The sequence below is a fragment of the Acanthochromis polyacanthus genome, chromosome 12 (assembly GCF_021347895.1).
Source record: "Acanthochromis polyacanthus isolate Apoly-LR-REF ecotype Palm Island chromosome 12, KAUST_Apoly_ChrSc, whole genome shotgun sequence".
NCBI lineage: Eukaryota > Metazoa > Chordata > Actinopteri > Pomacentridae > Acanthochromis > Acanthochromis polyacanthus.
In genome coordinates this window covers 37,337,997-37,360,576 of record NC_067124.1, presented here as the reverse complement: position 1 = coordinate 37,360,576, position 22,580 = coordinate 37,337,997, and the positions used below count along the sequence as shown (strand labels likewise).

Sequence of the window (22,580 nt, the reverse complement as noted above, 5' to 3'; positions counted from 1 at the left end):
CATTGGAGGCACTTTGGGACATTTAGAAGCCAGAAAGTTGCAAATATAATTTATTATTTGCTTTAATGTGAATTTTGGGGTCATTTTACCAGTTAGGACATTAATGAAATCACAGGAGACATCTAAAATGAGAGTTCAGAAGTCAAAAAAGCAAGAAAAACTTCTATTTTAACTAATTTTTTGAATTTTTTCATGGCTACTATTAAGTAAATCTAAAAATGGAAAGCAAATGAAGCAATCAGACAAATGTAGTTGACTAAAAAGCACATGATCTCCCTCTGAAATGCAGCAGTAGTTAGTCAAACTGAGGTAAAATACACTTGTTGAATAAATGTACATTTTTAGGAAGGTATTCATCTAAAAGCAGCATTTTGCACATGAATGCATCACCACAAACACTTTAGAAGAACACTGAAGGCACTTAGGGACGTTTAGAAGCCAGAAAGTTTCACTAAACACAGATTGAACTTAATTAAAAGTCATAAATGCCGCCATTCTGAACTCACGGAGCATTCAGATATGCAGCAGAGAGAATAAACCGTGATTTTCCTGCACATAAATCAGATTGCAGACCATGTCCCGGTGTGTTTACTGCAGCACAAGCCTCTCCATTACATCTGCGCTGAGGTGATGAAGCCTCTTTTATTATTGTTATTATTAATAAAGCAGGCGGCCCCCGGACAGATGAACCGGGGGGCGGCCTCGGCCCGGTAATTGCCGGTGTAACAGTGTGTGCAGCCCCGCGGTGGCCTCGTAAGCGACCCGCTTTATTAGATCGGCCGGTATCGATCCGCGCCGCGCCGCCTTCACTAATCTGCAGGCGGCAGAGGCAGAGCGGATCGATGGGCCTGGATCCAATCACGTCTGGAAACACACACGGTAATTTATTGTAATCACGGAACGGAACAAGATAGAAAACGTGAGAACAACGTCCCCGTGAGGCTCCGGAGCGGAACTACAGCCGCAGGGATTAATGTGAAGCTCTGGAGTCTGATTCTCTGAGCTGGACACTGAACATGTCACAGAAACCGATAAAACATCCTGATGGAGGCTGAGGTTCTGGAGGATTGTTGTAGTTGGATTCAGAAATACAACTAATGGAACCAAATCTGGCCACCCCACATACACAAGAAGGGGGAAATATGTATTTCTACCTAAATAACACCCATTAACAGGGATGCAGAGGAAAATACATTAAAAACAGTGAAATATCATGATGCTAAAAACTTGAAAAACGGTCAAAATATCTGTAAAATAATATTTGAGCTGATTCAAATGCAGTGAAACGGTGGGATTTCACAGAAAGAATAAAATATTTGTAAAAAATAAACATTTTGTGGAAATTTTTTATGGCTTTAGCAGGTTATTTCTTTTATGTATTTTTTTCCTGCGATTTTACTGGATGTCTTATGTAATTTTAACAAAACAATAAAAAGGTTTTAATCATCAATGTACTTTTTTCCTTTCAAATATCTGTAAAATATTTCATGCTGATTTAAATGCAGTAAACGGTGAGATTCTGCAGTTACAAATTGTAAAAAGAAGGAATAATTGTAAAAATACACATTAAGCTCCCATCGTATGTCATTATTTTGAACAGTAGAAGCTTACACTAACTTTACTTGTTAGTTTGGATGCTGCTCTGACTTAAATGTTCAGCACACACAGACAATACTGCTCTTTGCTATTTAATTTGGAAGTCAGGGACCTCAGACATAACTTACAATTCTATGAATTTATCATTAATATTTAAATTTCTGACAGAAAAATCTTAGTTTTTGGGAAACAATGATGCACGTGTTTCATCTTTTTTGTTGCTGTTACATTTTCTAGACCAAACAAGTGCAGAAGTCACTGGTTGCAGCTGTGGTGTGATTCCGGTTCATCTGAGGGTTTAGCTGAAACTTGTACAGGCCAGACTTCTAAAGACTGCAGGGATGAAACCTACTTTGAAGAAACAAACTGCTGAACAATGTAAGTCTGACCCAGAACCTGCAGTCAAAAGACAGAAACTAAAGTCTGGATGGACACGGCGTGAAGTCTCAGGTGTCCTGAGCAGAGCAAAGACGATTCATCTTGTGCCATTGAAATTGTAATTATCTTATGAGCTCTGACACCTAAAAAAAACAGAACTTCAGCAAAACGTTGCAGAGTTTGAATCAACTGAAAGTCACATTAAAGAAGCTTATTATACTGTATGAGTTCTTATGTAGTTCTACATGTCGGAATGACAGACAAACAAAGATTAACGAGGCTGTTCAACCCCGATTCAAGTAAAAAGAAGCCTAGGAGTCTTAACATGACACCTGAAACAGATTAACACAGTGATGCTTTATTAAACACACAGAGCCACGACTGTAGGCTCACATTTAAAACACAGTAACATACGTAGAAACCGTCCGTGCAGTCAGACATGCTCAGTCTTTACGTGAAAAAAACGTCCTTCTCTGAGTTAATGTAAGCGCTTAGAAATCTCATCAAGCGTCTCCGTCGGTAATCAGTCACGGGAGTTTCGTTCTTCCTCTTCGTTCTCCAGCTGGTAGGCCGGCTTGTATCTCGTCACTCCCCTCGTGTCCACCATCTGGAGGGCAGCGTTCCGACAGGTGTTGTCCATGCTGCCCAGAGACGTGTACCTGCAGGTCAACGGGGAAATATCAGGCCACGAGTTCCGCTGTTTGTACAGAAACTATGAACACGTTCTTACCCTTTATCATAGAGAATGCAGTAGGGAACGTATAAAGTCCTCAGGAAGGACCAGATGTCATGATAGGTCCAGTCCTGTAGAGAACAGGAAATGAAACTGGTTTGAAACTTTGGACATGAAAACAGAACATTTCTGCTTCAGTAGCCTGTTTAAAATGACAGCATTCAGAGAACAAAAGCCGCTTTAATGTTCCAGTGATGGATAATACAGAATAATGCAGGAATAAAGGCGTCAAAACCTTCATCCGCCGTAAAATAACTTATCTGCAGCTGATAAACTGACTCTGAGGTGAAGAAAAGTCCACAGTGTGACCTGATGATAGATCCTGATCCATCCTGTCTCCATGCCAGGGAAAATTTAGAATTGTACGTAATTAATAAAGTTTATTCTCTCTGTGATGCTGCGGGTATTTAATAAACTCAGAGGAAACACTCCTAAACAGCTGGAAGCAACAAACTCAGTCCTGATCCATTCAGTCTCGACTTTGGGGACCATTTACAATTAAATAATAATGAATGAAGTCAACTTTCTCCATCATGTGCTGCAGCTGTTTAATAAACTCAGAGGAAACGCTCCTAAACAGCTGGAAGCCTTAAACTAAACTTCATCCACTGTTTGTCAAAACCTGGATTACATGAATTATTAGTAAGTCTCATTAATTCGACCTGTTGGTCGCCGTCTTTGTGGCATTAAAGTTGTATTTTCACGAACATTTTAGTTTCTTATAGATGTGAAATTGTAGAAAAAGTTCACAAGAAGGGTGTTTTGTGATTTTTTTTTTTATTTTTGGAACGTTATTGGTGCTGAAATGTGGAAAAAAAACTCATTAATGCGACTGTATGTAGTTAAAATTTGTGCCGAAATTGCGACTTTTACAAACAATTAAACAGGGAGACATGTTCAGATGCTGTCAGATTACGGGAAAACAGTGGTTTTCCATCAATAAAGTCTAAATCATCCACTGTGGATTCCTCTTACGTGATGAAGGGCGACAGAAGTCGTCCTGAATCGAGGTGAACTGCTGAATGTTCTTCCTCTATACGTGCTGCAACCGTCATCTCTAAACGCATTAATAAAACAAATCCTCAGATTAACCAGATGAAAGAGTAAAAACATGAGATTCCTGCCTACAAAAGCTGTAATAAAAAGCCTGTACACCAGCGACTCAGCACAAACCCCTGCAATAACTTCCACTCTGTGACGTTTTCCACGTTAAATATTCGCTGTGGCTGTAGCTGCTGAAGCACATTAGACAGAATTATACTGCACGGGCAGCATTACCCCAAACACTGCACAAAGTTCTCCACAACATATTGTCATTTAAAGCTTTACAAACGAGCCGCCGCTACGGGGCTGCATTCACCCACGCAGGTGTTGGAATTCCAGCCTACACATCTGAATTCGGAAACTTTAGTCAACATGACAAATAACATTAAGCGTAACAAGGGAAACTTGGCCGGCTGGAGCGGTGGAAACGGATTTCTATTACCGGTGAAAAAGCAGTTTCTCCTGCAGCGATATATACACAGGAACAGGGAGGGACTGCTTGTGTTTTTTTTCTGCTGTAATGAATCTCTGCAGGTGCTCTAAAACAAGAAGCGGAGGGCGACCCGACTGCCGAGCTGTCGAGGTGGAGGAGCTCCGAGCGGCGGGTCAGCGCTTTGATTGTCAGCCGGGGACCATTTGCTGCATTATTTCCTGATTCCGGTCAGTGTCTCTGTGAAACAAAGGCATAAAACAGCCCAAAAAAAACAACCTGGGGAGGTAAACACTGAGCTGGTACCAAGATTTAATGTGTGTTTGGGACATTTTACCTCAAAGAACTCATTGTTAAGCTGATTTTTTTTGCCATTTCATCTCTATTTTTACACACACAGAGAGGGAAAGGGATGTGAAAAGAGGGCCGGACAGTGGTGTCAGGTGAAATCCACAGCTCTAAGGAAGTTCAGGGGAAACATTCAGTCTGATCTGATCTCAAGTGGGCCGGACCGGTTAAATCGCAGCATAACAACCTATAAATAACCACAGCTCCTCATCATTCCTTTGCTTTAGTGCAAAAAAGTTCATTCTGAAAGTGTTTATCTTTTTACAAAATATTATGAATAAGCTGTGATTTCTGAAGAAAAATAAGCAGAATTTCAACAACGTTCTGCCTCAGTTTATCATGTACGCATTACAATTTACAGTTTATCTACAAAGGCACAAAGCATTTAGTCTCAGGTGTCTAAAACTGAACAACACAATATTTTACTGTAAGATCAAAATGACAAAAGTCAGACAAAAAGAGAAAAAAACAACAAAAACAGACAAAATACTGCAAAAATGAGACACAAAAGGAGAAAACCGAGAAACAAAATGAGACAAATGACACGAAACAAAACAAAATAATTTGACCAAAAAGTTACAAAGCGGCAAAAAAATAAACAAACGACAGAAGAGAGACAAAAACGGATACAAAATGACAAAACCGGCACACAAAACAACGAATAAAGCAAAACACACGATGATAAAAACACAAGCGAGATGAAAAGGAAACACAAAATGACCAAAAAAGAGAAACAAAACGACAAAAAGATGAGACGAACCACAAGTCAGACAACAAAATAGAAAAAACAAGACAAAATACTGCAAAAATGAGACACAAAACAACAAAGATGAGACGAACCACAAGTCAGACAAAAAAATAGAAAAAACAAGACAAAATACTGCAAAAATGAGACACAAAATGACAAAAAGATGAGACGAACCACAAGTCAGACAAAAAAATACAAAAAAACAAGACAAAATACTGCAAAAATGAGACACAAAATGACAAAAATGAGAAACAAAACAACAAAAAAGATGACACAAACCACAAGTCAGACAAAAAAATAGAAAAAACAAGACAAAATACTGCAAAAATGAGACACAAAATGACAAAAATGAGAAACAAAACAAAAAAAGATGACACAAACCACAAGTCAGACAAAAAAATACAAAAAACAAGACAAAATACTGCAAAAATGAGACACAAAATGACAAAAACGACAAACTAAATCACCGTACAAGGGGCATGATGAAAATATAAATAGCTGCCACTGAATTACATTGATAAGAAGCTAAATAAAAAACAACAATAATAATAATAAAATAAAATGTACAAATAAAACAAGACTATATTAAGAATTATAATATATGCGAAGGAGGCAAGAAATACACAATGCAGTGCAGAATGTAAATAAAGTCAAATAAAATCCAATAAAATGAATAAATATGGGCAGGAAGCTGCAGGTGAACAGCATTGGAGCCATTAAAAGTGACTCTGTGTGTGTCAATGTTTGAGTTCAGAAGTCTGATGGACCAGCACTACTGCAGGCCTCTGTGGGAGGACACATTTGTCTGTTCTCAGGAGACGTAACTCTGTCAAAAAATGTCTTTTCACAAGCTAGTTTAGAGAAAGCAAGGAATCCCTGGATGGAAATTAAAGCGTGGATGTATTTTCTCCACCAAAACAAGGTCTACTTTTATAACCGCTGCAACATAAAACTGCCGTATGTGAGCGTCGGACTCACCAGCAGCGGGTTGACTCTCATGTAGTCCGGCCAGCCGGGGTCGGTGGGACACATGGGGGTGAGAGTGAGAGAGTAGGGGTCACTCCTCCTGGTTCCCATCAGAACAGCTTTCAGCTCCGGCCTCCTCTCCTGCACGTCGTTCAGCGCCTGCCGAATGCTGCCCTCCACCGAGAACAGCTCCAAGTCGTACCTGGAGGGACAAATAATGAGCGACGACGTGGCAACGAGGAGGGGATGAAGACATTTAATACACGACCACTCAGTGAGGAGATGCTCAATATAGATCAGAAATCTGCAAAAAAAAAAAAAACTCGTTTCTTAAGCCTCTCAATTTCAACACCTGCCACCACTTTTGAAAATGCATGTTGTATTTAAAAAAAAAGAAGCTAAATTGGCAGCATTTATCAGACAGAAACTGTAAGAATCATCAGATTTTCAACTTTCTGACGGTCCTTGAACTACACATCTGTGCAAGCGTGATCAAATCTAAGCCTAAAATCGTGAAATTTCATCAAAATCACATTTTGTTTGTTTAAAATTTACCAAAAGTGAATCGTTTGCATTAAAAAGAATCTGTAAAAAACACAATATTATGCTCTCTATGTTCCAAGTGTGAAGCCCTGAACGACTCGGCTGCTGTCAACAGCTGCACGACAAAAATTCTCAGTTTTTGGCTGAACTGCAGGCCATGTTCACACAGAGCACAGCATGTAGATTTACCATTATTTTTTCCACTATTGGTCACACTTTTCAGCCCTTTTTGTGGAAGTGGATTGCATTTTTTTTTAAGTTTTTGTAAAATAAATAATTAACAAATCCCACTTTAGTTTCGTGTTTTTCTAAAAAAATAAAAAAAATAATAGATTTTCTCACACTGCAAAAAAAAAAACCTCTAAACTCCAAATTTTGCATTAAAAAAAAACATTAAAATCATTCAAATTACACAATGCATCCCAGGATGAAACTGTAAAAACAGATTCACTGGATTTTTCACCTTTCTGACAGTCCTTGAACTAATCATTTATAGTATTTGTTTATAGTTTATATTTTTTAGTTTTGGACTGTTTCAGACTGAAAACCAAAGCTACTGGATAAATAAAATAAATGCAGCATGGCTCAGAAACAGTGAACAGTTGTTGGAGATCCATTCGGCACGGTGAAACATCTTTCTACTGATGATGTCACCAGTTTTGCGCTGACTAGAATGAGTCAATAAAAGCAAAGAAACTGAAAACATCCTTGGGGACAGAAGAGATTTCTGGGTTCTCTTTCCTTCTTCGTGTTTTTTCTGTTTCAATAAAGGTGCAGGACTTCATATTGCAGTAAAAAAAAACAAGCCTACAGTGAGTAAAAATGTGACAGAAGCAACTCAGAAAAACACTCAGAAATTGCCTGGATTGTGGATTCGGACAGATTTGAGTCTCACCTCTTTATTGTGTCCTGCAGGAATCTCTCCATTTCGGGGAAAGGAGAGACGATACGAATGTACAGAGCTTTCAGCTTGTCTTTACTGTCTGGATAACGTCTGAGAGGGGCGAGAGAAGAGGGAGGAAAGGGGAAATGAGAGAAGGACAGAAACCGAGGCACAGAAAAAGACGAGATAAATGTTCGTTCTCCGTCTCATCAGCTCAACAATCTGTACAGGACGGGTCAGGAGAAGTCCAAAAGCTAGCCGGCCCTGTCTGAGATTCTCCTCAGTCCAGCTGCTGATCTCCAGCTCATTACTTCACTGGGAGACACGTCACAGAATCGGGATTTATTTCATCTGAATCCAAGCCCCGTCTCCTGCCGTTACCGTTTCAGAGCGGCGTAGTAGAGGTGCAGCAGAGCCGTGCAGTCTTTGCCCCCGTTGAAGCCGACGCAGACCTGCTCTGTGGAATACTGATCCAGCGCAGACTCGATTGTTTTCAGCGCAGACGAGACTTTCTCCCCCAACGTCGTGCCTGTGGGAAGAAATCCGCATCGTCAAACATCCCTCATTCCTACGTCTAATTCAGCTGAAAAATATCTGCACGTACTTTCTCATATCGGAGTTATTGATGCTCCGTTCTTCTCTCCGTTTATTGTCACACCAGTTATATTCACTTTTATAATCCAAAGTGGATTTTACAGCTATAATTACTTTTATATTTTCCGCTTCCTATATTGGTCCCAACGACTGCGTTAAGTGCAAGAGTTCTCTGCAATAGTCACTTTATATTAAGACGGCACAGTTTAACACTCCGAACACGAAGTTTCTGTGTTTCTTTAGCTCCAGTCACATTTTTTACTCATTGTGGGTTCATTCATTCTTTTCACTCTACCCTATACATCAGGATGTTTCACCATGCAGCTCAAAGATTTCATATTTTGCTCTCATTTTCTTGAATTTGCTTCTACACTCGTCTCCTCTCAGCTCTACGTAAACACTGCCTGCAGTTCAGCCGAACTGTTTCTGAATTTTTGTCACAGCAAAGCCACTGATGTGCAAAGGAGCTCAGAATTTTTAGTTTCTTATGCAATCCAGTGCAACATGTAGAAATAAGAACAATATAATGAAATATGACAAATTAAAGCTAAGACTTGTTTAATTTTCCTGATAGGACAGCAAACACCACATGACTTAGACCCTCCAGAAAAACGCGATTATGCGATCGCATGAATTCCCGCATTAATCACCAAAATGCCGCTGATTATGCAGGGGTCAATTATTTTCCAAAAGGCCGCATAATCCCCACAAGAATCTCACATTTCCACGAAAAAAGAGAAATATGCGGGTCCCGCTTGATTTCACAATTTCCGCATAAAATGAGAAAACTATAACCGATATAAATGGAGTTGTGAGTTTTTATGTGACGCCCGGCCTGACGTCATCAGTTCACGCATTCACACACACACTAGAAGCAAGAGCTGATGCGGAGCGCGGCGCTCAGAGACGAAAAACAAGAACGGCGAATGCTCAAAGATCACATTTACCTACGAATATTTCAGCCAGAGACCGGGCAAAACAGTACCCAGATTTACTGCACGAAAGTGGGGGAAACTTTTTTGCACCCCGTGCAACATCGTTCTGGAGCACCGAAGAAAATCAACCGTGTTGGAGGTAGTTTGCTCTACCACAGGGTATAACTAAGCAGAAAGAATGTTTTATTTCTGAGAAATTTGTGATTGAGGAATGTTTAAGTCATGCTAAAGCTGATAATAAATGAAACATTGGCGGCACTTACGGTGATGTGTCTTGCATGCAGTTTGTCTGTTTATCTTTATATGGCTCTTTTTCATTCAGTGGTAGCCTAGTAACAGGATGTAGGAAGAATCACCTTTTTCCCCAGTTCTTACATATTTCGTATCTTTTTGCATATTTCACAACTATTCGCATACTTTGCAACTTTCCGCAATTTCCCCGCATAAAATGGCATAAAAACCTGCATATTTATTCACATAATCAACGATTTTTGCCCGCGTTTTTCTGGAGGGTCTAATGACTAGTTCAAGTACTGTCGGAAACTTGACAACCTTCTGACTTTCTCTGGTTCTTTTTTTTTTTAAACACATGGTGTAATTTGGGTGATTTCTAAGAAAACAGTTCGGCCAAAAAGTGCCTGAATTTTTGTCACATCGCTGCTGATCGCAGTCAAGTCAGTCCTGGTTGCTCGGCTGCACGGAATTTTTGTGCCTTTTTTCACAGATTTTGGCGAATTTTTTCAACAGGAAAGGAAAGCTGTGCAACCGAAAGTTTCCAGCAGACTCCCACACGCTGTCTAACTTGGAAACCGAAACAATAAATCTATTTCTGCAGTTGGAAGGTGTGCGGGAGTCTGCTGGAAACTGTGGGGATTTTTTTTTTTTAATGATGCATATGAAAAATATGATGACTTCAGGCTTAAATTTGGCTCATTTTCTCCAAAACCGCTCGGAAGAAAAACAGCCGGAAAGTTGAAAATCTGATGACTCTTTCTGTTTTTACAGTTTTATGTTACATGGTGTCATTTCTTTAACAAACAATGTGCCTTTCACACTTGAAAGCATGCAGATTTTTTTGCATCTGGACACACTCTGTCTCTCTCTTACCGCTGTTGGCCAGCGTGTAAACCTCAGCCGTGGCGATGGACACCGGGTCGGTCACTAAAGGCACCACGCTTCCTTTGGGCAGATCCTCCAGCAGCTGAGCTCGGGCTTTGTCCACCTCCTCCTGGCTGTCCGAGTCCAGAACCAGCCGGACTCGGTGGTAGTTGCTCAGCCAGTCGGGGTAGGAACCCAGAGCCACCTTGCGGCCCCAAGAAGCCTGCAGTTTGGTCAGCACGGGGGCAATTTCTGCCTCGTCTGCGTCCACGAACACCTGGAGAAAGAAGGCTCGGTTCGTCAAAGGCAGCGTTTCTCAAAGTGTGGGGCTAGCAGAGGCATGACTGAGGAAAAGGGTCATCTACGTGGAACTAACTAGCTGAAATATTGTTCAAACGTTGGCCTGTTTTCCACGGCGCACACAACAATACTCAAACTGCGCTGGACGTTTCTCAACACCGAAGACGAACTTGAAAGTACGGACTCGGAAATGCAGACTTCCAAAAAGGCTGGTTGTTGTTACCTCGCGAGTGTGAAACGTGGTCCCTGAGCCAGCAAAGAGGTGCTCCAGCCCGTTGAAGGCCTTTTCCATCAAAGACGGGATCCCAGGAAAGACAAAAACGTTGCGTACGCTGACCTGGAAGAAGCAGGTGAAGAAATAATGCAGTAAGAATCAATATGTCATTTATCAGCGCGCCTGTAAACTTACATTCTGTTAACTTACTATTTTGAAGTCTGCTGGTGCAGGTTTTTTTTTTTTTAGTTTTTACTGTAATCTGACTTTATCTCCACCAGAACGTCTCCAGAAATCCCTTCAAAAACCACAACCTTAAAGAAGATCTATCAATTAGAGCTGATCACTCGTCAAACATTAAATTAATTGCCACTTACTTTGATCACTGATTAATCAGCTACGGTCATTTTTAAAGCATTAAAGTGAAAATTATGCATTTATTACAGCTTTAAATTATTAAATTAATTACCCATTACCGCTGATTATCTGGTTAAGCACATTTCACAGAAAAATGGAAATAAAAATCTTCTGATTCCAGCTTCTCTTGTGAATATTTTCTGGTAAACTGAAAATCTTTCGGTTGTAGACAAAGACTGGACATTTGACGATGTCGTTTTGGGATTTCGTCGATACTTTTCACCGTTTTCTGACGTTTTATAGATCATACAAGTAATCAATTAATCAACAGATTAATCGACAGTGCTTAGTCGCTGCCTTTGTGCTAAGTAATGAGCTTTGGAGTTGCTGACAGGATGATGGTTTCTGTCTGGAGCTTCGTATTTACCAGACAGGGATGAGAATCTTCTGCGTTTAACTCGAGCCAGCAGCAGAATAAACGTTGCTCCATTAATGACTCATTTTAAGCTCCGTACAGGAACACGATCTATTGTGCATCTCGACTTGAAACGCGTTCAGAGAGCAGCAGACGTGTTAACCGCGCCGCACACCGTGTCAATATGTAATGATTTCAGCAGAGCGAGACTTAAAGGTGTGAATGCTTTTCACACCTCGCGTCTGCAAAGCGTTCAATTAAATGATTCTGCCCATTGTGAGGAGTTGTTCTTCACTCCCGCGGCATCTGGTTCGTCGGTGAAATTGCAGCCTGTCGTCTAAAATAACCCCAGAAAAGAACAGAACAGACCGAATATTATGTGATCATCCTGGAAGTCAGATAAAAGTCCGCTGACATGTAGTGAAAGTAACGGCTTCATGTGCTCGTAATAAGTCTGAGAGCGCTGCGATAAAGGGCAGCAGCATGCGTGTAAATTACATCTGAGTTTTCCAAACGCCGATTAAAATGTTGCCCGAAAAATCCACAGTCTGCTGCTGAAATAAAAGCACTGACTACTTCTAGAAAAAGACGCAATTTTGATATGTGTTTTAAAAGATAATTTATCATCAAACCAGACAACCAGGACGTCTGATTACCAGTAAGAGACAATTCCTTTAATATTTTGATCCCTATGACGGTCTTAAGTGCAAGGATTCTCTGCAGCGGTCATGTTACATTAAAGGCATTAGAGGAGATTTAATTTCCTACGACTTTGAACGTAGCATGCTCACATACAACCTCTCCCTCACCTCCCCTCTGACCTCCCCCCTCTTAACATTTACGAAGAAACGCCCCCCTCCAGAAACTATCGTAGGACTCGTGAAGTTGCCTACAGCCGCAGTATAATACAATATCCAGAAGGAATTTAGCAACCAAGGCATCTGTCTTTAGGTCCATTTGTTGCTTGAGCTGACGCCATCGCCCAAATGACTCGCCAATAATCACTTTTGTTTTTGTATTCTGGCGATCCAGTCGTCTTTTATTTTCTCTGACCTCAAAAAATGACTTCCTTTTACAGCTGGGTCCCCCTGGATCTTTATCTGCCATTATGTAAAAAAAGATGAGCAAAACAAGTCTCCAGCTAACTACGAAGCTATACCAAAGCAACACATACAGAAAACACGTAAGTCCAAGGCGTACGTAATCTACGTAACTAGGCCTGAGCCGGAAGATTTTTGATTGACAGGAAAGGGAGCAAACCAAACGCCTCGGTCCGAGCGCGTTGATTGGCTGATGTTTTTCAGGTCCTGCCATGTCCACAGTTTTTTTTTTTAAATTTTTATTCTTTTAGAAACCATACATACAAGTCCACTAAAGGTCAGTATATTCATTTTATGTGAATCAGACAAATTAAACATAATGCCTTTAGGCTAACACCGTCAAACTCTCTGAACTCCAGACATTTTATGGCTGCTTCTTTTTTCTCTGCAATATAAAGTCCTACAGCTCTGTAGAAACAGAATAACCATGAAAAAGAACTCAGAAATGTGTTCTGTGCAGTCCGACACACAATGACAGAAATCTGAAAATAAGAAAAAAGTTGAATTTCTTTAATTATTTGTGCTGAAAAAAATGAAAAAAAAATGGAATCAAAATGTTCACAGGTGTCACAAATACTGGAAGAAAAAAAAAACTCAGTGCAGGGAATCCTCAACTGACTTTGGGCTGTTTGAATGGAACGCAAATGTAAGTTTTGCTGTATATCAGAACTCCAGTGAAAACGTAAACAAAGCCGTTACGCGCATCACGATATCGATCAGTTCTTCGGAAAAGTCATGACCATGAATGACTTGCATGTATGAGTCATTTTGCAAGAAGATAACAGAATATGTTGCACTGTTTTTACCACCTAATCTACTTGGGAGTCATAATGAAGGGCAAATAGTTTGCGAATGTTGCACAATCCAACATAGTGTATAACCGGCGAATGTAAACAAAGCCGTCTTACAGCGCTGCGAGACGACGTATTCGTCCACTCCGCTCGCCAACAAGTTCCATGTAACAACGAAACGCCATAGGTCGAGGATGTCGTAAACCAAAGACCCCCTATATTTGATATTATAGATAATTTACTAATTATATTTTTCATTTGTTGCAGTACTTAACTCCTGTATTTTAGGGCTGGCCCGAATAGGGGTTTCTGGTCTCTGGATATTCGGGCCCTATTAAAGAGGAATATCCGAATATTCGTTCCGCCCCGAAACGTCCGACGGGAAGGTGGGGGAGACGTGACGTCAGAGTCGGCAGCCACCCGGCCATTCGGGTGGTAACAAACACGAATGGATGAGCCGAGATGAGCCGAACATGGCGAGATGAGCCAAAGTGGGCCGAAGGCGAAGGGAAGAGACTAGCTCCGAATATTCCTATTTTCGTCTGGAGGGAGGAAGGGTGATCACATAGACATATGTGTATATGTTTATGTGATCACACGACGGGATGAGTCGATATGAGCCGATGTGGGCCGATGGCGGAGGGAAGGCAGTAACGCCGAATATTCGTTCCACCCGGTAACGTCACAATGGCGCGGAGGCGGGGTGAATATTCGGATACCAAAATTAATATCCGGATACCGCTGTCGCGAATGGATATTCGGATATTCAGGCTATTCGGGTCCAGCCCTACTGTATTTATCTTCAAATTTGCAGCTTCGGTCAAAAAGTTGCTGAATCCCGGTGCCCAGGTAGCTCAGCAGGTTGAGTGGTGACCCATGAGCAGGGGCTGTGCTCCCTGACAAAGCGGCCCGGGTTCGATTCCAGCTCACGGCCTTTTGCCGCAGATCTTACCCCCCATTCTTCTCCCTACTTTCCTGTCTGCCTCTTCACTAACCTGTCAAATAAAGCCAAAAGTGGCCCAGAAAAATATCTTTAAAAAAAAAAGTGAATTTCTGCCATGTGACTGTCAGTTGCAGCCGAGTCACTAACAGCTCCTCTTTTGCAACAGGAAGTGCAGAAATTTTATGTTTTCTCCACAATTTCTTTATTGTTTTCAGCAGACACCTACAATAAAGTGATTTTCACCAAATATTCGGTGTTCCAATAATGTTTAAGCTTCGACTTGGTTAAAATTCCCAACAAAAACCAAAAGTCTAGCAGAAGTTCTGGCTCCTTTTACAGTTTTTAAGCTGATAAACTGTGTAATTTGGGGTGTTATTAAAGATAATATAACTTTTAAAAACCCGCTGGTGGGGTTTGGAGTTCAAAAAGATTCACTGAGCTACAGTTTTTGGTACTAATTGTAAATCTTGGAGGGTTTTTTATTTGGGTATTTCAGCAGAACACTACATCCGCTGTACCCAATAGAAGTTCTTCCATAGCATCCGTTTACCAGTTTAAAGTCCAGTTTATGTTGGTGTATGCAGTTGTTTTTGTGTTGTTGTGTGTACAGAGATATTTTGTGAAACAACAGTCATACAGACTGAATTTTTTTTAACTCGAGACGGGGAAAATAACCAGAAAATGATCCATATTAGAATGTGCAAAGCTGACAGGTGACACTGAGCCCTGATGTTTTGAGTCTCGTCTGTCATTTGAAGTGCTGTATATGGTCCAGATTTGGAATGAAGATGGGGTTGTAAATGCTCACAGGGTCTAAGACTATCTTCTGAGTAGGTTTTCTGTGGTTCAGACGAGGAAGAATCTGGGATACCGATGAAATCACAATTTGAGGGATAACCTCCTGAAGCAGTATTCATTTTTGCCAGCTAAGTCAATATTTGGGCAATACTTCTGTTACTGAAACAGAAAATGCTCTTTTAAGAATCATTGTTACATTGAATCTTTTGTGCAAAGTTGCTTTTGTAATGTTGAATAGTCTTTATATATTTTTCCCCTAAAAAAACAGCGTAACAAAAGCTGAGCTGGTCTCCTCCATCCTCCGTTTACTCACTACTGGGTAGCGCATCTGCTGTCCGGTCTGAGGGTCGGTTCCGTAGTTGAGTTTGGCCGATCGAGGCACCGTCGCCAGCTTCATGGCGGGGCTGTCTTTGTCCACCACCCCGAAGAACTCTTCCACCAGCCGGGAGAGCGCCGGATGGGGATAGAGCTCCTCCTGGAACGCCATGGCGATGGCCTCGAAGGTGACGTCGTCGTGGGTGGGGCCTATCCCTCCAGAGGTGAAGAGGTGAGTGTACCGAGGAGAGAGCAGCGCCACCTCCTTGGCGATGGTTTCCTGTACGTCTGGGATGACCGTTATCCGCTGCACCGACACTCCCAGCTTCCTCAGAGCTCGGGTCAGGAAGGCGCTGTTGGTGTCCCGTGTGTGGCCCTGAAAGAGACGCTCGGTTAGCTCCCATCACACCCAGGCGCTCTAAAGAAGGGCCCGCTTCATGGAACTCAAGGACTGAGCATATTTTGAGGGCGAAACTCGGCATTGGACAGAATCGAAGAGTTCATGTTTAAATCATGATCATGACACGCCAAGAAATAATGGCGTCTTTTTTTAAAACCAAGAACTGCTGGTGTGTCAAGCAACCATCACAGCGTCTTCCGAGGTCCAGAGAGTCATACTGATGATATGTTAATAAAATCAAACACATTCAAGCCCGTATATTTATTAGATATGTTTCTCCACTCCGCAAACTTTCAAGGACTCTCAGCGAGGTGCTGTCAATCACAAAAGTCACACAAATGTCCATCAGCGCCAAATCACCTTGAGTATCTCGTCTCCAATGATGAGAATGGCGGCGGTGGGAGCGTCCCCGTTGCCTGCGGGGGATAAACTGGAGCTCTGGTGGTTGGTGGACATGGCTGCTTTGCTGAGTTGAGCCGCCAGTGTCCTGACACGAACCACTGCTCTACTCAGATTGGGAAGAGAAAAGCTGGAAGACAGAGAAAAAAACTCATTTTTAATTAACCCGCTGAACCTCCAAAACCCACGGGCAGGCTTGAAAGGGGTGTAATCTACAAAACAAAGAACATAATCATCAAAATTGCATAATTAAAAAGCACCAGAAACTGTAAAAACGACATATTTACTGAATCTATGTCTAAAATCTTGATATTGCATCAAAATCCTATTATTTGACATGCCTCATTTAAAAATTCGTCAAAACTACATGGCTTAAACTAAACGGATTCTGCAAAAAACAAAAAATTTTGCACCCCTTAGTGCAACCGAAAAGCCTTCAGTGACTCAGCTGTGGCTAACGGTCATGTGACAGAAATTCTAAATTACTCGGTTGAACTGCAGGCTGTGTTTACACTGAGCAGATGGGAGACAAGTAAGAAACAAATTTATGTAGGGAAATATCTATAACACGTAGAAACACATCTTTTCTTTCAGTTTCTGTAGAATTAATAAAGAAATTCGACTGTTTTTTTTATGAATTATTAGTCTTTGAGTTGTCTCTACTTTTAGTCCCGGTTTTGCTTTTTCCACAGACTTAAAAATAAGCACACGTTAAATTAAAATGTAACAGAAGCAATCAAATTTCAAATAATCAATGTACGAAATACTAAAACATGCAGCTGTTGTGTAAAAGTTCTTGTCCTGAGAGCAAATCTAAAAAAAACAGGAGAAAAGAATGTTTGAAAATATTTTTTAAAATACCAAATAAGTCTGGAGTTCCCCCTAAAATGCCATTTTTCTCCTGTCCCACCATCCGATGGCCAAATTAAATCTCAAATAAAACAGTTAAAAAGAAATTTTAATCTCCTTTTGTTGGGATTATTTTTTTCATTGATGTCTCTTGTAATTGTGGGAACATTTCTGAGAATCAGCATAATATTTTAAATAATAATTATCGTGCTTGGAACGTGTGTCCCACAACAACCCCGTTAGCATAACCTTTGTAGCTGGTAGAAGAAGAAAACAGCGAATCACAGGAAACGCTGGAATTAACATCATCAAACAGTTGTCCTAAAGAATGGATAGAGCAAAGCTGTGTCCTCGCTTCTGTTTTCCATATTTTCCTCACATTGTCAGTCTTGATTGAATGTCTCACTCTACCTCATATCATCAGGATCAGACTCATTCTTTGGACTGTTTTCCATCAGTCAGTTTGTCCTCTTGGTCAGCAGTAACAGCTAGCTAAATATCTAGCTTCTACTGCTGAGGAAAAGATCACATTAGCATGGATTAGAGTAGGGTTAGCAACAACACAGAAAACATGGAATAAAAATGCTACCATTGATGTGTGAGCTGAGCCAATCAAACCTATTATTAATGCATATGGAGCAGTAAACTGCAAAAGAGAAGTTTTATTTTTCAAACATTTTGAGGCCCAAATGTCCTCCAGTTCTGGACTGCCCCACAAGCATCATTAACTTTCATATAACAAGGAGAAATCCCATAGAGATTTAAAACAGTCCACAGTTAAAAGGCCATTAAAACAATTGCAAAAAAACTAATAAAAAGGGATTAAATTAAAAGCAAATTCTGAAAAACACGTGCACGTCGTGGAGTCGGCCTCAAGAAGTCGCAGTTTGGATTTAAAAGCCCTCAGTGAGATGAACTCGGTTAGTTTTGCAAAAGGTGGAGAGTCAACAAAAGCCTTTTTACTACAGAATAAAGTCAAAACATCTCTCTAGTCACAGGATGTTTTCAGCATAGCATCCAAGGACAATAAAATCTCTGCATAATGAAGTGTTAATATGCACATCTCATTGCTACCTCTGTATTATTTTTGTTGCTTTTACGACACCGTGTTCCTGTGAGGGCAGTAAATGATTCTTACATCAACATGAATCCACACGGAGCATCCCGAAATGTCTCAACACGTCTCAGGCTCTCTTCTCCTGCATCACTCGCCGCCTAGCAGGGAGTATCTGGGAAGAGAGACACATGAAAGAGGAGAGTAGAGAGGAAACCGTGAAGAGCTCGCGTGTTTCGGCTGCACAGAACACGCGTGCATCACCTAATAATGATTTCTCATCAGTTATTGCTTTGTATAAGTCTCCAGATAGGGCTTGGAGATGAAATGAGAAATGAGCCGCATTTAAAATACTGCGCTCTGAGGGTTGAGCTTTATTTCTATTTAATTAGTCCGTTAACTGCACTTTCGGCTGCGCATGGTTGGACCACACTGACACGGACACACCTTCATGCTGGACAGCCAAGCTAACACCAGGTGATATTTTAAGTATTTTAGATGTAATAAACTTAAAATATCACCGTTTTTTTTTAAAGTTTATTGGATTAATGACTTGTCTCCTTCAGTATTTGAAGCAGAAGCAAATTACTGACAAACATGCGGCAGAATAACAGACAAAACCGCGACTTTTTCACAGCCTGAGTGCATGGGAGCTCTCTGTATTATGGTCAGCTGCGAGTGACATCGAAGTGTTAAAGAGGAGACAAGAGGAGGCTTAAATCCAGACAGATGAATGTTTACTGTGCAGCAGAACTGACAAATAATTACGGCTGCCCGATACATTGTCTCAGTATTGATAATGTGATGTGAAATATGAAAAATTAACTCAAACACATGATGCTACAGCTTGTTTTGCTGCTCGATACAAAAAGAAAATCCACGCAATTCTCATTTTCCATGACCAATCTATCCATCTATTTGAAAGACTGAGGGTTCATTGGTGTGCAGGCTCCACATGTGCACTGAAAAGGAGGATGTGGTTGCAGAAACAAACATCAGCTGTATTGGAAATATTTCTGCTGCAGTAAAAACAATGTTAAGCAGAAAGAGGCTCTCTGTCACCAGTGTCTTGTTGTGTTGCCTCATGTGTTGGCAAGAATTGCAGATTTGTTTGGCCATTTAAAAATCGGCACCGAAATATTCTGTAAGACGAGCGCAAAGCCAGATCTGGCTGTCATCCCGAGCAAACGTTGATTTCAGCTGCTTTTGCCAGTGTTACATCATACGAGAAAGGTTCAAAACCGCTTTTACTATTTTATTTTGGTATATGTGCTCCACTACAATATCATCCTAGTAATTCTAGAATGGTTATTTATCTCAAAATAGAATTATTCAAATCATCTGGTGGGAAATTCTGTCCTTTTTCTTTTGCATATCGTAACAAATGTATCACAGAAAAACAAAATATTCCAGTGTCAATTTGTTCCAATATTGAGAAGCCATTCCAATGTTAGGTGATATTAGGATAAACTTGGTGGCATGAGAACTTGAAAACGGTGAAGAAAAATTGTCGAATTATGTAAGTGACTGAGGATGTGGGCAAAAAAAAGGGGATCAAAGGTTTTAACGAGCAGGTGCCAGTAGAGTTTAGGTTTAATAATGTGAGTTAATATTTAACGAGGCTGCATGATGATTAATTCACTGTTCTGATGCAGGTAGGCACTGCGTTAGTCATAGTAATTGAATGCAGGATTTTGTCTTCTTAGTTGGCTCAGTCAGGCTCTACTTACCGGACAAATGACAATTTATTCAGCTGTGTTTTTGTTCCAGAGAAGAAATGTCCACAGCTGATTGTTTTATGAAACAAACAGAGGAAAGAAGCAAACCAGAAGGAAAAATAACTACTAATGCAGTCCTAGGGGCCACAAAGCTAAATAAATATTCATCGTGATCACAAGTTGCAGCAAAAGCTTAAGCTAAAGTACAGCTAAAGCTAAGATATAGTCATAGCGAAAGCTAAGTTACTGCTAAAGTCACAGTTACAGCTAAAGTACAGCTAAAGCTTAAGCTAAGACATAGTCACAGCTAAACGTAAAGTAAAGCTAAAACGAAGATATAGTCAGAGCTAAAGCTAAGTTACAGCTAAAGTCACAGTTAAAGCTAAAGTGCAGCTAAAGCTTAAGCTAAGATACAGTCAGAGCTAAACCTAAGTTACAGCTACAGTCACAGTTAAAGCTAAAGTACAGCTAAAGTTAAGAAAGTCAGAGCTAAACCTAAGCCACAGCTAAAGCCAAAGTTTAGTTACAGCTAACGTTTAAGCAAAACTACAGCAAATGCTAAGTTAAAGCTACAGCTCAAGCAAGAGTACATCTAAGATGTAAATATACATAATCAACTGTGATATTTACATTAAAAATGCATCCCATAACCCCATAGAGTAAATAACTTACTCCAAAGCGAAGTAAATCTGAAACTTAATATTTGATCTAAACTGCTGCATTGCAGTAACTGATGGAGACTAGAGGCTTCTCTGTGCACACCTGCCCAGGTAACTTCTATATTGCAGCCTCCAGGTGAGGCATTTAGGGAACATCTGTAAATTGTACAAAGCAGATATTCAGCAAGTGAAGGGTTTAACCTGTGCCCAGTTTACAGGAGTGATGTGACAAACCTAATATATTATTAGATTAAAATATTTTGCAAATCTCAAGTCACTTTAGATCCCTATATCAGTGCATAATAAGGGGATGCAGAGACAGATATTCAGCAGCCTGCAGGGCTAATTAAATAAGTTTGGAGCCCTGGCAGGTATTATACAATGTTTAACCTACCCTTCAGTGACATTTAGAGCTCTATATTGTGTATTAACTTTCAAATTAGGAGCATATTTTTGGCTAGGAGTTAAAGTTAGAGCAGCATGCTACTTTGCACCTGTCCATTCTCATTGCGCAACACAGAAACGGTACTAAATTAAAGTCATGCCACTAATTCACCTTCATAACACTATGTGGGACAAAAACTGATCAGCAGTTCCAGTGTATAACACATTCATTACAAATGTAAGCTAACTGTGACAAGACTCCTTGCTAGGTTACTTGACCCACTGAGGGGCAACAAACAAGAAACGCACTGACAAACATCCCTGTATTTTATCATTTTCTGCCGATTTCCTTCGCCTGCCACAAACTAAGATTAAAAACACAATATATTCTATTCATAATTCGATGATCAAACTCATAAAAAACAGAAGAAACTTACTCTGGAGCCGCAAATGTCCTCGTTACGTATCCTACCATTTGTGGCTACAGCAACGTTCAAGGCATGTCGTTAACCGTCCAATCACAGAGGGGGACGCGTCTCCACGTGACAAGCGGCAACCCATCACGTTCGCGGAGGTGGGCTCTAACGGTCGGCAACTTGAAGTACGCGGAAGTAAATAGAAGCTTTCTCCGGTCGTCGCAGAATTAACTCAGTCACAGTGGAATGAAATGTGTTGGAATGTAAATATAAGAAATATCAGCTCAAATTGAAGTACTGACGACTTGTTGCCGTTTTCCAATATCGCTATTCCGATAAGAATCTGTTAGCAGCATGCTAGCAGATGGGCGGAAACACTTCTTCTTCGTCTACCTCAGAAACTAAGTGATTGTAACACGTGTGCCCCTGCTGGTTGGAGGACTCGATTGCAAGAAACGAGTACAACCGTGTATTTCTACTCTGTCCTGTCTGATCTGTATATTATTACTGTCTTGGCCTGTTGGTGGAGCATGTTAGCATAACTAGAAGTGAGGCCCACTGGAGACTGGATTTGAGTGGCCTACATTTAAAGTTGCATTGCTCAATCTGAGTACTTATCTTAAAAAATACATCTGAATCACATTATTTGAATGGAAAATTCATGTTTATTTTCTAGTGGCACATATTTTTGTCGATACAGAAAAGCCAGTCCACTGTTTTTCAGTAAAATGATTAAATATTGACCAAAGTACAAGAAGATTTGTTCAGTACTCACAGTGTTATATTGGAAATAAAATGCACCGCTTCTTTAGCCCCCTCAACCTCCAAACCCACCAGCATGTTTGAAGGGTTTGCTCTATTTACAGAAATACACAAAATGACACAATTTGTCAGCCACAAACCATTAAAAAAACATCATATTCTCTGTGAAATGATCTGTGACATCCGGTTCTGTCAGTAAAACGTGTCAAATCTGACCTGAAAATCATAAAGTGTAATCAAAGCCATTTTATTCTACATCTTTTATGTACAAATTCACCAAAAGTAACCCGTTTGCAATATCAGGATTCTGTAAAAAGAAAAAAAAAATAGATGTCCCTCTGCACAACCAAGAAGGCACAAGTGACTCATCTGAAACCAGTAGTAATGTCACAAAAATTAATTGATTTTTC

The 22,580-nt window shown here is 40.5% G+C and overlaps 1 protein-coding gene across 2 annotated transcripts; it reads right to left on the bottom strand.

Moving 5' to 3' along the window:
- Positions 1 to 2,316: 2,316 nt before the first annotated feature.
- On the bottom strand, positions 2,317 to 21,591 carry flad1 (flavin adenine dinucleotide synthetase 1). Of its 2 annotated transcripts, XM_051956320.1 has the most exons (12): positions 21,430 to 21,513; positions 19,962 to 20,018; positions 18,316 to 18,406; positions 16,290 to 16,458; positions 15,528 to 15,905; positions 10,820 to 10,933; positions 10,306 to 10,573; positions 8,051 to 8,198; positions 7,682 to 7,780; positions 6,256 to 6,445; positions 2,705 to 2,778; positions 2,317 to 2,633 (listed from the first exon to the last, which is right to left on the bottom strand). In XM_051956320.1, the coding sequence occupies exons 3-12, from the start codon at positions 18,321 to 18,323 to the stop codon at positions 2,498 to 2,500; spliced, it is 1,584 nt and encodes a 527-aa protein (XP_051812280.1). In that variant the 5' UTR covers positions 18,324 to 18,406; positions 19,962 to 20,018; positions 21,430 to 21,513; the 3' UTR covers positions 2,317 to 2,497. The 2 variants fall into 2 exon arrangements, with proteins under 2 accessions (XP_051812280.1, XP_022060497.1); XM_022204805.2 differs by lacking the exon at positions 19,962 to 20,018 and having other exon boundaries at positions 21,430 to 21,591.
- Between the last annotated feature and the right edge of the window lie 989 nt (positions 21,592 to 22,580).

Bases quoted from the DNA above. Each gene is read 5' to 3' on its own strand.
- flad1 (XM_022204805.2), bottom strand. The intron at 8,199-10,305 runs GTAAGAGAGAGA...TTCTTCCCACAG, and splicing joins TTACACGCTGGCCAACAGCG to GCACGACGTTGGGGGAGAAA. The intron at 2,779-6,255 runs GTGAGTCCGACG...TGTTCTCTACAG, and splicing joins TGAGAGTCAACCCGCTGCTG to GACTGGACCTATCATGACAT.